The 17,157-nt window shown below is 32.5% G+C and overlaps 1 protein-coding gene across 4 annotated transcripts in view; it reads right to left on the bottom strand.

Moving 5' to 3' along the window:
* Positions 1-17,157, bottom strand: part of HELZ (helicase with zinc finger) — a 268,807-nt gene that overhangs the window by 150,592 nt on the left and 101,058 nt on the right. For 3 of the 4 annotated variants that reach the window (XM_077163622.1, XM_077163625.1, XM_077163624.1), the window contains 4 exons: positions 12,050-12,383; positions 9,683-9,813; positions 5,456-5,635; positions 4,827-4,931 (listed from right to left, as the gene is read on the bottom strand). In XM_077163622.1, coding sequence (XP_077019737.1) covers positions 4,827-4,931; positions 5,456-5,635; positions 9,683-9,813; positions 12,050-12,383 — 750 coding nt within the window. The remainder of the gene's footprint in view (positions 1-4,826; positions 4,932-5,455; positions 5,636-9,682; positions 9,814-12,049; positions 12,384-17,157) is intronic. The other variant, XM_077163623.1, reaches the window with a different exon arrangement.

Below are 17,157 nucleotides of genomic sequence, written 5' to 3'. Positions count from 1 at the left end.
GTGTATGAACTTTAAGGACTGTATGTTGAATGAAATACCAGGAACAAAAGGACAAATATTATCATGCCTCAATCATATAGAGGCATGTAACCATAATATAAAAACTCAGTGAACTAAAGTCGAGAACGTGGGTAATCCGGGCATATTGGAAAGGGTCCTAGCTTGTAAGCTCTTACAGCAGTCACATATATTCAGGAGGTATAACTGTTAATTCTAAATTCTGAGATAGATCTTTCCCAGAAACATAGGGATTTACGTGCTGCCTGAGACTCTCAGAGTGGGAACATTGAAGCTATGAAAGTTGACAGTACACCATACAGGAACTGTTTAAAAAGTTGATAAAAGTGATTAGATATCTAGTAGAAATATGAATGAAGCTGATCAGGATAGGACTAAGGTATATTGGAATACAGGGCAAAGGATAATTATCATTCACATTTTAAAACTTCAACTTCTGAGTGAAACCAAAGGGAGATATGTTTATTTGGTGCAAAATTTATATTTTGGGTAGTGCATTTCCTAATTTAACTTGTATGGTCATTTATTTGTACACTACTGTTAAGTACATAGAATCTTGAATAGGGCATGAGATCAGGGTTGTCCAGGTTAGCATGATGCCCCGATAAATCATAGAGTGATTTGGGCAGTGAATAAAGAAGTATTTGCAAAGTCCCCTCAGGGAAATGGAGAGAAAGGAGGAAATATTCAACTTCCCCACTCGGAGAATTTCTGATATCTCGCCAGCATTATGGACAACCAAATCAAAAGGCCAAGCCCTCGATCTTGGGGGTTGCCCTTATGAAACTTATTCCTGTAAAGGATAGGCTAAGCTTACTTAAAATTAGGCCTAAGAGTCACTCCCAGAGAACCTCTTTTGTTGCTCAGATGTGGCCACTCTCTCTAAGCCAACGCAGCAGGTGAACTCACTGTCCTCCCTCCTATGCAGGGCATGACTCCCAGACATATATATCTTCCTGACAACGTGGGACAGAAATTCCAGGATAAGCTAGGATGCAGCAACAATGGATTGAGAAAGCCTTGACCAAAGGGGGAAGAGAGAAATGAGACAAAATAAAGTTTCAATAGCTGAGAGATTTCAAACAGAGTAGAAAGGTTATCCTAGACTTTATTCTCATGCATTATATAGATATCCCTGTTTAGTTTATAATGTATTGGAGTGGGTAGAGGAAGTACCTGAACTGTTGAACTGTGTTCCAGTAGCCTTGATTCTTGAAGACTATTGTATTAAGATATAACATTTACAATGTGATCGTGTGATTGTGAAAACCTTGTGTCTGATGCTCCTTATATCCAGGGTATGGACAGATGAGTAAAAAATTTGGATAAAAAAATAAATATATAATAGGGGAGACAAAGGTTAAAATAAATTGGGTAGATGAAAACATTAGTGGCCAATGAGAAAGAGGGGTAAGGTATATGGTATGTATGAGTTTTTTCTTTTTTCTTATTTCTTTTTCTGGAGTGATGCAAATGTTCTAAAAAAATGATCATGGTGCTGAATACACAACTATGTGATGATATTATGAGCCACTGACCATGCACAGAATGTATGTGTGTGAAGAGTTCTCAATTTAAAAGATAAAAATAAAAATGTGTGCAAATAAAGCTCCAAAATGTTAGTAGCATTTACTTCGGGGCTGGAAAGATTAGTTAATTTTTATTTTCCTCTTTGTGCTTTTCTATATTTTCCTCATTGTACATGTTATGTTTCATCATAAAAAAATTTTTTAAATTTTTTTTTCAAATTATTTACCAAATATAACTCCAAGAACTACTTCTTCCTCAAAGAAAAAAAAAAAAATAACTGAAGCTCTAATTGTAACTTCTGGATTTTTCACAATTACACTGGAAAGCTATCTCAAATTAAAGCTAGTAAGAATACAACCTTTCATTGTTGGCCCTATTTTCTTAAAGGTTTATTCTAGTGCTGACTAAATAAAGATTTAAGTATAGATTTTAAGTATTTTCTCTGTACCGTCATATTTCACAACACTTAAGGTAGACTATAACAAGATTATTTGAAGTACTTCCAACAACATTCTTCAAAACTGGGGAACTGATAGTGGACAAGCGACACTGTCAAGCTCATAATAAAAAAACACCAAGTAATTTACATATTTTAAAGAAATAAACCAATTCACATATCCTACATGAATAATAATGATTCTTAAAACAGGTATCTGGTAATATGTCATGTTAATTCACTGAAATTTTAATCATGTATTGAATTTATTTGCAATAAATAACCCCCCAAAATGTTATTACTCAAGATATTACCAAATCAGAAAGACCTGAGCCTGGAAGAAAATGTTTCTTTAAAGATCTATATAAAATGCCTTCAGTTTGCCCAGAAACATCCAAAGTGCACCAAACATCCACAAGCAGTGAATACATGCTTTCCTACAAGCGATAACTTTGCCAGAACTTCTGATCCACACACAGAGACAGTGTTTTCTTCTCTACTCCATTTTTAAAATCTTCTAACAAAGTAAGAGCAATAACTGAAGCTAAATGTATTTCTAAAATGGTTTCTAAAACTTCCATTTCCAAATATTTTGAGCTCAATTCCTGGCAACTACCTGGGTTTTATAAATTTTAATCATAAATGTAGCTATTTAAAAATATTTACTGTATTTACTATTTAATGTTTACGACTCTATTTACAACTATCACATTCACCGGGGCCCACTCTAAACAACACTGTGAAGAAAGCAAACTCTGGACCAGTCTTAGTTCCCCTGCAATGCCGCATCCTCATGGTCATATCTGGACACATAATGCCCTCTAGTGTTCTTTCCCCAACATGATCACCACAAGGTACTCAGTGATTCTAATTTTCTCAATTCCATCTATCATACCTCCCACGTTTGTAGTCCTTTAGGAAAATGATAAATTAATCAAAGTCAATGTGATAATACATATCGCTAATCAATCTTATCAATTGAATACATTAATATTGCTAGGCAATACACTTGTAAGCTAACACCTTTTCCCACAATGAAAAGTTATGCTGAAAACACAGGGCAGCTTAAAGAAAATATTTGAGAAAATCAGGCCTTTATTATTTTATTCCATTTACTAAATGAAATATTTGAAACTTCTATTTGCATATATTTACATAGCTTTCCATCTTGGACTGAGCTACTCTTGAGACTTGTGGAGAGGCAAAATTTTCTGCTAAAGGGCAATTCCTATATTTGGGTCACTATGCCTACACACATACCCAACTGATACATAACTTCCTGTTCTACATATAAATGTACTACATGTTGGATTATAACTTTCAAAACATAATTTTACATGGAAAAAGCTAAAATAACCTAACCAAATGATTTTTTTTTTCATAGGCAGGCACCAGAAATCAAACTGGGTCTCTGGCATGGTAGGCAAGAACTTGCCTGCTGAGCCACCTTGGCCCACTCCCAAATGAGAGATACTAATTTTCGCCAGCAACTCTACTGCTCCAAATAGCAAATGACTTGTGCTCACTCACTGAGGTCTGTAGGTGCCTCACTCTATTGCTTCCATGCCAAGTGCACCATGGTAACTGAGACTGTCAGGCTGCCTACTGAAACACACACACACACACTCACACACAACACACAAAAACAACTTCCTGTAAAAACACAGCAAAAATGCTAGCTACTCAATTTCACTTAGGAACTAAAAAAGATTAGAATCGAAAGTAAACTAATTAGTTATTGATGAATTTACCACCAATAAACAGCACATTTTCATTTATAGTGATTGTGCATACACCATGTATTATTTTCTTATTAAATACAACTGGATTCTACTTAAAATAATTTTTTTTGCTTTAATTTATATTCCAAAATGAAAACAAATTATATCATAAAAACCTGTGTTAACAGGCCACACCACTTTTTTTTCTTTTTTGTCTTTTTATGCAAAATCATTCAAATGACTTTTGTTATGGTTACAAAATAATTAAATAGCATAATTTCATTTTTCCATGCCTGAGCTCAACTAGAAATAAAAAGTTAGTGACTTAAGATTCAAAGTTGTGGTTAGAAATTAATTGGTAAACAATAGCTGTATTCAAACAATACAGGGCATGACATATTAGTTTGTAAAATGGGAAAACTAAACATTAATTCATATAACAATGAAAGCAAATGGTACAATAACCATTTAATGATTCTTTATTGTCTTCTGAAGAAAAGGATTTTTATTCTCCCACAGTCCCGTAGGTAAGTACAATTCATGTCCATATACACTCAGAAGATCTTTCTATATCAACCAAAAATTTTCTTTGACACTTTGTATCCTAAATGTTAACAAAAAGTTGTAAATACCAGTGAACTACATTTGGTTGCAGAAAACATTTCACTATTTCATACTTCTTTAATGCATAGTTTCTATGAAATTACCTGAATGATCACAGTCAAAACTTTATTTCCATAAAGAACTGTCACTGCATGACCACTCTGCCATGCTAAATGTGCTAGAAAATTAATTATACTAAATTTGATTTAAATTAATATTTATACTATTTCATCATAGAAGTTTCTAGAGGTAACATATCAAAATGTGCTTAGATTGTAACAATATTTTTATATACAAAACTTAAAAAAGGATGTCTTTCTTATTAATGTTTAAAAATGGATGGCAAAGGATTTTAAATTTTTCCTAAATTTAAATGGTTTCTTCAAATGGCATAACCTTCAAATGTCAATGCATAGTAAAAGATTTGGTATTCCCAAAGTTACTAAAATCTTTACAGACACCTTTTCTTAAGAATAATAAAGTATGATAAAGATACATAATAAGCCTTAAAAAAATACCTGAGAGGTCTTGCCTGGGGATTGCCTGCTTCTACATATGGATGTAAATAATCCTTTATGTAGAGATCAGCAGCACTATTAGAATGGGTGCAAATGAGAATCCTGCTGAAATAAATGGTGCAAATAAAAAGAATGATAAAACACAAAACTATTCAAGCAATATAATATCAAAAAAAAAAAGCAGTGGCCATCATTATATTATACATTTCCCTCAACCAACTCAATAATCTCTAATATATGATTGTCTTCAGAAACTAATCATAAGATTCTCTAAGCTATCAGGGAAGTAAGCTCCCCAAAATTACTTGAAAATTTGTCATATAAAATATATTTTTTTAAACCCAACCCTCTTAGTTGTAATATACATAGCAATTCCCTAGCAAACCTGGAGTTTTAATGGCTATTTAAATACTACCATTCTCTACGTTGCCAATTTTAAAAAACAATGAGTTTTAAGAGAACTCAAATTTTAATGCTTCAGGTTTTCTTATCTGGATTATTTCTTCTCTTTTATTTTTATTTTTAAGAGCAGGATGCAAACAGTCTTTCTAGCCCTCACTTTGTATTTAAAACCAAAACAGAGGTAGTGCCCTGCTAATCGAATATGAACACACATACCACCATCTCACCTAGTCTCCTGTTGCTGGAGTATGTGCTTAACGGCCTGAGCTAGAGTGAATGTTTTGCCTGTCCCATAGGGTCCGATGATAAGAACAGGAGGCAGCTGTATTGAAAGCGGAGTTGTAATGGCCAAAACAGCCTCTTTCTGTTTTGCATTTAGTCGAGGATCCAACTGCTCATCCCACTGTCTACAGAAAATTTAAAACAAATTAAGTTATTTTAAACATCTGCTTCTTATTAATGAACAGTACATGACACACAGGTATGCTGACCTGAGCCATTAAAACGACTGAAATAGCACAGCATCTATAAAAACCAATGCTTATTTTAAATATACTTCATAGGAAATTACCCAAAAGAGTCAGTGTAGGATGTTTTGCAAAGTAGATCAAAACTAAAATATCTTGACCTATTCCAAGTATAACAAGATTTAGATAACTAATCTAAAGAAATCACACACTTCTAATATAGTTGCTGCCAAGTCTATAAATAGCAATGGTAATATCTCAAAAATGTATAAATTTGCTTTTGTTATATAAAAGCATGGAAAGCTTTTCACCATCCTGGTAATAATGGTAATAATGAAGTAGTAGCTATTTTCCTTGCATAGCGAAGAAATGCAAATGGAAAACTAACTGAATTTCAAATTCTAATTCATTGAAGATCTCTTAGCTAAGTTCAAAAAAGGAGAAAAAACTTTTATGTTTCCAGTTTCAGAGGCATCAAACTCACATAAAATGTTTAATTAGAGAATAGTTTTAAAATAATGGAACCAAAAGCCAAGGACTATGAAATGTTTTCTGATATTTTCTCTCTGTCACATACATACACACCTATTACACACAATACACATATATCATATTTTTCAGGGTAGAAAACACCTATCACAGTAGAAAAATGGCCACTGTAATGAGATCTTACTAATGTACACTATCATGTGGCTTGGTTTTGAAGACTTAGATGAATAGCAGATGCTGAAAAGAATCAAAACAAGTAGAGAATCAATAGCACTCTTTCTCACAACTACAATTAAAATATTAAATATCTCAACAACTATGGTAAAAATAAAGATGTGAACCAAAATAGGAAGGGTGTGTTAAGACTTAGAAATTTTGCAAAGTGCCTGCAAAATAATCCCAAAATAGGATAATACAGTTTACATAGGAAAATTCCCTCTGCATGAGGCTATATTATACTTTAACCAGAAGTTAGTTAGTTATGGAAAATTTCTTTACACCTTCAGTTTTAAAATTATAACTAATGCTATATTGTAACAATTTCAAACAGAATTCTCCTCAAAAAATGTAAAAACTTAAAAAACAAACTTAGATGATATAAACACTTCATTGCTTATTTGTGTCAAATCTAAAGCTTTTAAAGTAAGTTAAGTGACACTAGATTTCCTGGAAGCTGTCTGTTAAAGCTCAAGCATTTTCCTCGGAAGAGTCCTCAGCATTTACCAGCATACTTATTCTACTACAAACTCCCTCAGTTGCAAATGAGGAAACTGCTTAAATTAATCTCTAAATCCAGATCTAATATCTGCAGCAGACATTGTGGATCAATTACCCCAGAAACATTCACCACATCCTTTTCCTTTGCCTTCCGGTAATATACTGAGATGGGAATATACTAAAATACTCAATTTCCCAAACTCCTCTTTGGGAAAATCTGTTCTAATTCTGGTGACTGACAGGTAAGAAGTCATCCTTAGGACTTTATTGTATTTATATAGTCCATTCTGCTTATCAAATTATCAGTGTAAATAACTGCTTCAGAGCAGATTAGAAACTTCATCAATGTCAGTTATATCTACAGTTTCTGGCTATTGATGATAAACTTTGAAGAACATCAATAAAAAAATTATATTTATTAATGTACCACCTGCTTCATAAAGAAAAGAAGACTTACAATATGCATGCCAATAAGATTCATATCTTATTTATCATGATTTAAGCCAATACAAGTAAAATTTCTTCAAGTTTATCCTAAATAAAAATTATTTTATCTCCTGAACCAAATCAACTCAAAGTCTACTTTTTTCCTAGACTGATGCATCACTACAATTAATTTATAGTCCACAAACTCAAGAATAATTTCCCAATTTCATTTGTTTATCCATATCCCACCTTATTCCAGGAAAGATTTTAAATGCTAATGGTTAACAGTGTGTTCCTATACCCAGATAAGTTTTAATTACAATTTAAATTACAGTTGTACTGAGTCTTTTCCTGCTTGAAAGGTTTCTGCTATTTGATATTTTCTTATTTTTACTTTTGCAGTTAATATTGGCAGACAATAGCAATTGAATATGTTATATTATATACATATAGTTTTCAAAAGTGAGCATATCAAGTAAACTCTTCAAATTTTACTGATAAGGCCTCACATTCTGAAACCCTAATCTTCTTATTTAAACTTAAAAAATTCATACTGATTAAAAAAAACTGTCAAATATTAATGCATACAAGACCCTGTTGGAAATTCAAAGATAAAGACGATATGGTCTCTTCCTTTAAAAAGCTCAGTCTAGTAAGAATAATAGAAATGCACTCAATTGACAAAAATTAGTTTGAGAGAAACCATGCTTAAAAGTATGTAAGTGACTGAGCCTACAGACACTCAATAAACATTTATTGAAATAATGAAATGGAAAAGTCAAGTTCATATACTTGAAAAAGAGAGTACCTGAACTGGGCTACGTCTTAAAATGATGAGAAGATCCTTGTCCTTTCAGAAGAAGGAAAGATAAGGAAGCAATAATGTACAGGGCAAATTAAACAAACTTCAAGGTAATTCAATAGGACTAGAGCATGGGGATTTAGAGGGAGGAAGAGGATTTGTCAAATATAAAAAGGTAAAAGAAATCTGAAAAGATACTGTTGGAAAGCAGAGTCAATGAGACCAACAAAATAGAGCTTTCATTAGTCTGTTCAAAATTTCTCTATATATTGAGGAGAAGCCCTCACAGATTTGTGAGCAGGGGAATGATATAATTATTTTAGAAAACTAAACCTGGAAGAAATATGTGGGTTGGACTAAAAAATATAGACACAGATGGCAAAATAGAAGGCCAACTACATGGCTACTGGAATAGTCCAGGTTTAAATTAAGCACTGGCTCTGAGAATGAAAGATGCAGAAACGCTGAGTTAAATAAGAACTGAGACTACGTTACTGGATTTTTGCAATTAGTAGATCACTGATTACATTCAGGAGAATGAAGAAAGTGTGAGCAGATAAATAAGAATACTGGAAATATGTACAGTATTGTTCCCTCTTTTAGAATTTTGGCGGTAGATTAGTAAGAGTAAGCAAAAACAAGGTAAAAATAATTTGGTTCTGATTGTTTTTGTGCTCTAAGACATTTTGTTTTATTCTGTCTTCTTTTAAGACCAGAAGAAATGGAATGTGAGGGGAGGTGATATATGCTACTACTAGGCCTGGCCCATAAAAATCTCCTACATGATCTTCTGTGTTCAGCCTTTCCCTACTGCCAACACAATGTCAGCAACCAGGGTGAACTTGGAAACCATTCTATACAGATACTAGGGCTTCCATCAGTCATGGAACAGGGCCGCCCATCATGACTGGATTGACACAGGTGATAAACTTGTATAGAGGCACCGAGATTTAAAAAAAAGAGTGTGCTGAGCATGGACAGAGGCCTTATGAAAAGGATGAAAATAAAGATACAGTCAAATAGCTATTAGTGCCTCCTTGCCTTGAAACAAAATAGAAGTATCTTAACATTTAATTATGTATATAGACATGCTAAAGAGAATTTAAGCAGAATAATATGTACACAATCATTAATTTGAGAGCAGTATGTGAAGTATAACTTCTATGATATTTTGTCCATTTTACTTAATTACAAAACTGTCTTCTAAAACATAAAAATATTTTAAATTAACCACTGGACCACTTTAGAAAGGACCTAATTTTCCATTCAATTTCTACTCAAAAATATTCCTAAATTGTTTGTTACTCTATAAAGTTAAGGCTATTGAGGAAAACAATAGAATTTGTTTAGACTCGGAGAAAAAGTGAGGAAAATACATGATATCCATCAAACATTTTCATTCTAAGGGTTCTTTTATTCTACTTTGTTAACTAATAAAATGTTTCCTGAAAAACACAGGCCAACTTTCTCTTACAATATGCTCATTTGATACAAACAAGTATTCAATTTAATGTTAACATAACTTCCTTTAACGAGTTATCTCCTTTTTGTACCTGTTGGGACTCCAAGGAATGGTAGGAGACATAGAGATATCTGGAAACAAAACCCCATTGTCCTTGATCCTATCTAGGGCATAATGCATTTCACAGAGGGGCAATCGATTTAACTGAAATTGAAGTTCAACCTGAAACATAAAATAAACATTTTTAACAAAGTATTTAAGCAAACATTGATGTTGGCACCTCAATAGAACAGTTCGTAGAGGGAACAAGTTTAGAATAGTCTCAAGGGGAATAAGCTTAGAGACTTTCTTTGAAGCATAATCATTTTCTAACAATAATAATTATTGCTAATATTTGCCTTGTTTTAGTACCAGGTACTATCATTAAGTACTTTAAATGGATTATTTCATTAATAGTATAGATGATATATATATACTATCATCTTCATTTTACATCTGAAGAAACTGGGCTACTTGCAAATTACTTCATCTCTGATAACTTTTGATAATTAATTAAATGTTATAAGACAGTGTTGAATATTATGGCTGGAACTTCAATTAATGCAAAACCATTCACTCAAACAAAATAGATTCTACTACGGGATCTTTCTTTCTGTTTTTTTGTGTTTTGTTTTTAAATGGGGGAAGTGCAGGCTCCGGGAATCAAACTCCAGGTCTCCCATATGGAAGGGGAGAATTCCACCCCTGAGCTACCCTTGCACAGCTTCCTCTATAGTATCTTAAAATAAATAACATGATAAAAAAAATCTGCGTTCAAAGTAGTATTTAAACAAAGTTGATATTTAAATAAAGTTAATATTACATTTCCTTTACAATTTTTACAAAATATTTTATTTATGATCCAATTAAATGTCCCTCTCATAATATCTGGATATAATAATAATATATGATGTCAACAGTGAGCTGAAGAGAAGAAGTAATAATAATTTAAGCACAAACTGACCAGACCTAAGAGGAATGTTACGCCTATTAAAAGTAGGGTTGCTGACACAACTTCTGTTAAGTGCTTCTGTCTCCAACAAAGTAATAATTCAGAGGACTGAACAATTTTCTCTTGCTAACAAATCACATTCCTCTTTACAAAATCTGACATCCTGTTTAACAAGTAAATAATAGAAACTTTATGGTAATCTTTTTTTAATTATCCCTGTGGCTACTAATTATTTGTTTTTTTTTGTTTTTAGGCAGTTTTCTTTCCTTTTTATTTAATCAAAATATAACTTTTATACAGTAGAGTGTACACACCTTAAGTGTATAGTTTATACATTTTACATATGGATATACTTATAGTCTTCACCCAGATAGGGTTGCAAGATAAAAGACAGAAATTCCACTTAAATCTGAATTTCAGATAAACAACATATAAGTTTTTAACATAAGCATGTATACTTATTTGCTAACTCTGGCTCTATACCCTTTCTATCATTTCAGATGGCACCTTCACTTCCTTTCCAGTTAAAACCCACTCTCAGAGAGAACCATTATTCTGATCTCTATAACCACAGACCAATTTTGCCCATTTTTGGACTTCATATGTAGTATGTACTTTTTTGTGTATCTAGTTTTCACTCAAAATTATGCCTAAGATTCATTCATAATGCTCTGTAGCAGTAGTTTGTTCTTTTTCATTGTTGTGTAGTATTCCATTGTATGAATACACCACAACTTCTTTAGCCACTATACTACTGTACAATTTATTTTTAACTAAAATAAACTGATTCTAATTTTAAAAGCATATAACATAATAGAATACAGGTAGTAAGTTTCCTCAATAGTTCACTCAACAGATTTATATGAGCACCATAAATCTGTTAAAACCACCAAAAGAGCTTTCAAATGCTCAGGGCACAGCTGAATTACTAAATAGCGATATCTAATCACACCATTTCTATGAAGATTAGATTTGATAAAATCAGAAGAACACTTGCAAAATATCATTTTTTGAGTGATAAAAACCTTTCCAGTCCCATGATACTGTATCAATTAATATGAATGAATAATATTCATCAAGTTTTATGTTTAAGAAGAAAAAAGATGAGCCTTCTTGTTAAATATGGCAGACTGAACACATGGGTCATCAATAAACCCAAGAGAACAGATGCCACAGGATGGATGAGAACTTCATTTCTTTTTCTCTCTTCTTCCACTTTAACTTAAAATTCTAATAAGAGAACTAAATCTTCTATGAAACTATTTTAGATGTTACTTAGATTAAAAAGAAATTTGATTTCTCTGGGAGCTACCAAAGGTTCAATTCTCAACCCAGCAGTACAACACTTGAAGGTCAACTGCACTTCTGGTTTTCTGGCAGAAAAAGGGAAATCAAGTCACAAAAGAATACCAACTGATAATGAGATTACAGACAACCATACTTAAATTGCTATCCTTCAAAACATACCTGTGTGTCACAATCAGGTCGAAGGTTAAGTTCTTCACAGCATTCCCTGGATAGTCTTAAAAATATATATTCTTTCGTTTTTTCTTCAATAGTAGCTTCATAAACCTTCTCTTTGGTTCCCTGGGTCTGCACTAACTTCTCTTTAGGGACTGGTAATAAATAAACAGCATTGACTTTGGTCATCACCAGTCGTCCAGCCAAAGTATCTTCAGAAAGTGTTTCAGTCAGCTTAAAGCGACCAAATAGCTGTCCATTCTGAGCATATTTTGCACCTCCAGAAACTCCAGTGAGCATGAAGCTTGCTAGAATCTGCAATTGCACTTTAAGATTGAACCTAAATCAGAAGTAGAAAATTAGTTTAAATATTCTGTATAAAAAACATTAAAAACCAGAAGAATAAAAAAAAAATCAAATGTAAACATATCAAAACCTAAACTTTATATCAATTCCACCCTGTCGAGCAGCAAACTATACTGTCTTCCTGCTTTTAATTCAAGTTGCAGAAAATAAAAATTTTTAAGAGAACAAATTCCCATGCAGGTTACATAAGAATGCATTCTTAGTTGTGCTGAAGAATACACAAATTCAACAAAATAGAATAAAATTATATGTGATTTTTAATGGAATGAAATGTAATTTATATGAAAGTATTTCTTACACCACTGGGATAAGTAAGAGTTTCAAATTGCCTGGAACAAGAAGGAAATGCACTACACTGAAACCATGATGGTCTTTTACTAAACTGATCTTGCAAGTAGATCTTATCAAAGAGCCTAATCATGAAATTTCTCTTTTAATAATGTTGATGAATAATATTCAGAATAAATTCTCATTCATGGCTACATCAAAGCAGATCCCATGCAGGAATTATGGAAAGAGATGTTAAAGACTATCATAGTAGACAATGGTTGGTGCACTCATTCAAGCCTCCATGTGTACACACAAGTATGAGAGAGAATATATATGTAAAACAAAGCACAGAGAATCAAAATGAATTAACACAGCCAAGAAATACAAAGGGAAAGAAGGATTTAAAGTAACTGATAGTTCTATTCCTTTACCATTCTGAAATAGCATTATAGGAGGTAAGAGAATGGGTATATTTTCTCCCTTCTCATTGGAGGTTTAAAAATTTGAATGAAAAAATTGTTTTAAAACCTGTATATTCATTCATGGAAAAGACTACCTCTTTTTCTCTTTTCATTTTTTGTTAGAGGAGTTGATGCTAGAGAATTTTACAGAAAAATCATGCAGAAGATACCAAGATCCCATTTAATCCCTATTATTATAACACCTTGCATTAGTATGGTGCATCCATTACAATTATAATTATACTATTAACTATAGTCCATGATTTACATTAGGGCTCCCTTTTGTGCTGTATACAGACCTTTCTTTTTTTTTTTTCAGTTTTATTCTACATTTTAATGTCCAACTGAATTTTTCCTTGTATTAAGAACATAGAGAATGTTTTATAAATCCTCAAGGAAAAAAAGAAACATACTTTTAAGACATTATAAATTTCTTTAATGGAAATATTTGTATTGTTTGCAATATTAGGAAGCCAAATATTCTAAAACATTATACTAATATTCTAAATATCCATTTATGTACTTAAGGTTACAAAATTATGGGGGCATGATGTAAGTATAGAGAAATACTTTCCCAGAAATAAGAAAATTTAAAATAACACATTTGAAAAGCTATTTCTGCATGTAATAAATATTAAAGTGTACAAACCCCAATAGTAATTTAAACATACATTTACAATAGAATACTTAAGGCTTCAAAAAGACATCTAAATCCTTATAGTTAATTTTTAATAATGTGACTTTACATGAGGATTAAATGAATTCTAGCAGTATTTGCCTAATATACATAAGTGGATTTTTAAAATCATATTACATTTCTCTCATTCTCTATTTACATTTAAATAGACTCAAATTAGAGAAGTAGGATGGTAATTAAAAGAAATACAGACTGTATGCTATCCAGTTTCATATCTGACTCTTTTAAAGGCTGGACTGTGCATTAAGGATTAATATAAAAATTTCCCCTTAAAATGAAAATGAAACAAAGTTTAATTACACTTACTAGTTTATACATACTGTAATCTAGGCTCACCTGCTTCTTTATAAAATATATGCTTTAAGAAAGAACTGGACCATTTACATTATTCATGTTCTCCCAAATGAAGTTGCAATTTTACTTTTTTTTTTTCTATCCACATAAGTGACATTTGGAGTTATTTAAATTTTTTTCAGAGGGAGGAGATCACTTATAGTGCATTCTTGATTCACATATGACCTCTCTGTTGCTAAAGCAGATACATTTTCCAGATTTTCTTTTTTTACTTTGTATCCACTCTCTTCTTTCTTTAAACTCCCTCACTGGCATCTATGAAATCATACTCTCCTTGCTTTCTTCTCTCCTCTCTAGATCTTTCTGCACCACCATTCATTCCAACCTTCCCTCTTCTTACCCTATACATTCTCACTGGGTGATGTTGAACTCTCCCAGATCTCTAGCCTCAGTTTAGAGCTGTAAATTCAATTGCCAAATTGATACCTTCACTGATATGCTCTTCAAATTCAGTATATACAATACTGAACTCACTACTTGACCCTTCCACATCACCCCCAAGCCTATCCTCCAGTACATTATACAACTTAGAGAATGGCACCAAAATCCACCAAGGTGTCCAAACCAGAAACTACGTCATCTTTGACCTTGCCTCTCTCACCAATCTTCATTCCCCATCATGCAATCACCGAGCCATGCTGGTTCCTCCTATTTACTCGCACAGCCACTACATTACTCTTGACATTTTAAGTTAAATTTTTCTAACAAACTCCTAACATGACTCCTTGCCTCAAATCTATTCTTCACTCACCTACCAGAAGACCTTTGTAAATGTGATAAGAAGCAGCTTCCAACAGCTCCAAGGATAGTTTAAACAGCTTGATCTCTAGCCTGCCCTGCTCCACCAAACCCTCCATTACAACCTTAGAACTAACTTGTAGTTCCCCAAAAAGCTCAAAGCTCTCACTTTCATATATTGCTTCCTTTAACTCAGTAAATACCTTCATCTTACTTCTTAACCTGACATTGTTTATCTATTTTCTATAATCCATCTTAAATACTATCTGTTCCCAAAAGTTATCACTTGACTATCCTCCTTCTTCCCTCTAATCTGGGATAGGTTTCCTTAGCACAGGGCCTTTGTGCATACTATATCTAATCACATACACTATCTACATAGGTCTGTTTCCCATACTAAATTATAAACTCTGGGGGACAAAGAAACATATCTTGTTTCAGCAGTGACTAGCCTAGAACCTAATACTTTAACTACTTAATAAAGTTTTTTCGTTCTACTAATTTTATATTTTTGTAATACTCTCATTTTTTCCAGGTACTATATTCCCATTTCAACTACTTTATATAATTTCCTAGCAAATTCTAAAAATCTTCTAATATATTTCTCAACTAAATTTGGCAATATACAAAAGTTCCACTGTTATATCTACTTTAAAATAGATATACCCTACCCCTCTCTGCGTGGGACATGATTCCCAGGGGTGTGGACCTTCCTGGCAACGTGGGACAGAGATCTTGGAATGAATGGAGACTCAGCATCAAGGGATTGAGAAAAACCCTAGAATGAGCTGAGACTTAGCATCAAGGGATTGAGGAAACCTTCTCCACCAAAAGGGGGAAGAGGGAAATGAGACAAAGTGTCAATGGCTGAGAGATTCCAAACAGAGTCGAGAGGTTATCCTGGAGGTTATTCTTATGCATCAAGTAGATATCATCTTGTTATTCAAGACGTAATGGAGAGACTGGAGGGAACTGCCTGAAAATGTAGAGCTGTGTTCCAGTAGCCATGTTTCTTGAGGATGATTGAATAATGATACAGCTGTCACTATGTGACTGTGTGATTGTGAAAACCTTGTGTCTGATGCTCCTTTTATCTACTTTGTCAACAAAGGAGTAGAACATATGGAATAAAAATAAATAATAGGGGGACCAAATGCTAAAATAAATTTAGTTTAAATGCTAGTGATCAATAACAGCGAGGAGTATGGGGTATGGTATGTATAATTTTTTTTTCTCTGTTATCGTTTTATTTTTTTTCTGTTATCTTTTTATTTCTTTTTCTAAATCAATGCAAATGTTCTAAGAAATGATGAATATGCAACTAAGTGATGATATTGTGAATTAATGATTATATATGTTGGTGTTTTATTTGGTTTGTTAATTTTTTTTAAGTAATAAATTTTTTTTTAAATCTGCCATTCCAACACTTGCTTACAATTTAGCAGGCATAAAAAATTAATCTCAGGGCATTGGAGCAAAAAGAGAGTCTTTGTCACATTCAGTTGTGCTTTGCAATCAAGACTTTTGTGGTAAAAGCACTAGAAAATAAAAGTACTAAGAAAAACAGCTTTTCCCACAGAAGTTCATCACATGTTTAAAATGCAGACATTTTACATTCTAGTAGAAGATACAGCTACTAATATTTAACTTTCTAAAAGATTAAGAGGCTAAAACTAAAATTTTTAATAAACTCCCTTAGGTATTTAAAATAATAAGCATTTTTGAAATTTAATAATTCAGAAATACCTAAAATACAAAATACATCCTACAAATAATTAATGATATTTCTTATTAAGAAGACTCTTTCCATTGCTGCAGGACACATTTTGAAATCAACCTTAAGGCTTACATAATTCCTAACCTTTCTTGGGAATGGTAGAATAATACCTACCAAATTTTCAGCCAATTTAAAATCACTCTTCTAAAAAAATAAAAAATAAAAAAAAATAAAATAAAAAATAAAATCACTCTTCTAGCTCATGAGAAATAAGGCTCTATCAGCTTTAACACTAGTCATAAGGTATCTCTTTGGTGTAACTTTTATAAACAAATTCAAAGCTATATAGTGAATTTCACTTCATATGATTTCTGGCTATATGAACAACAAAAATCAAGCTAGGTAATAAAACAATCTCTGAGTTTACCAAGGCAGAGCAACTGAACCAAAGCATAACTAAGAGAGGCAGACCCTCATCTAAATGTGCATCACCACACTAAGCTTGACACAC

Source organism: Tamandua tetradactyla, chromosome 6 (genome assembly GCF_023851605.1).
Source record: "Tamandua tetradactyla isolate mTamTet1 chromosome 6, mTamTet1.pri, whole genome shotgun sequence".
NCBI classification, from domain to species: domain Eukaryota; kingdom Metazoa; phylum Chordata; class Mammalia; order Pilosa; family Myrmecophagidae; genus Tamandua; species Tamandua tetradactyla.
Note: the sequence above shows the minus strand (reverse complement) of the source record. Positions and strands in the feature narration are given on the sequence as shown.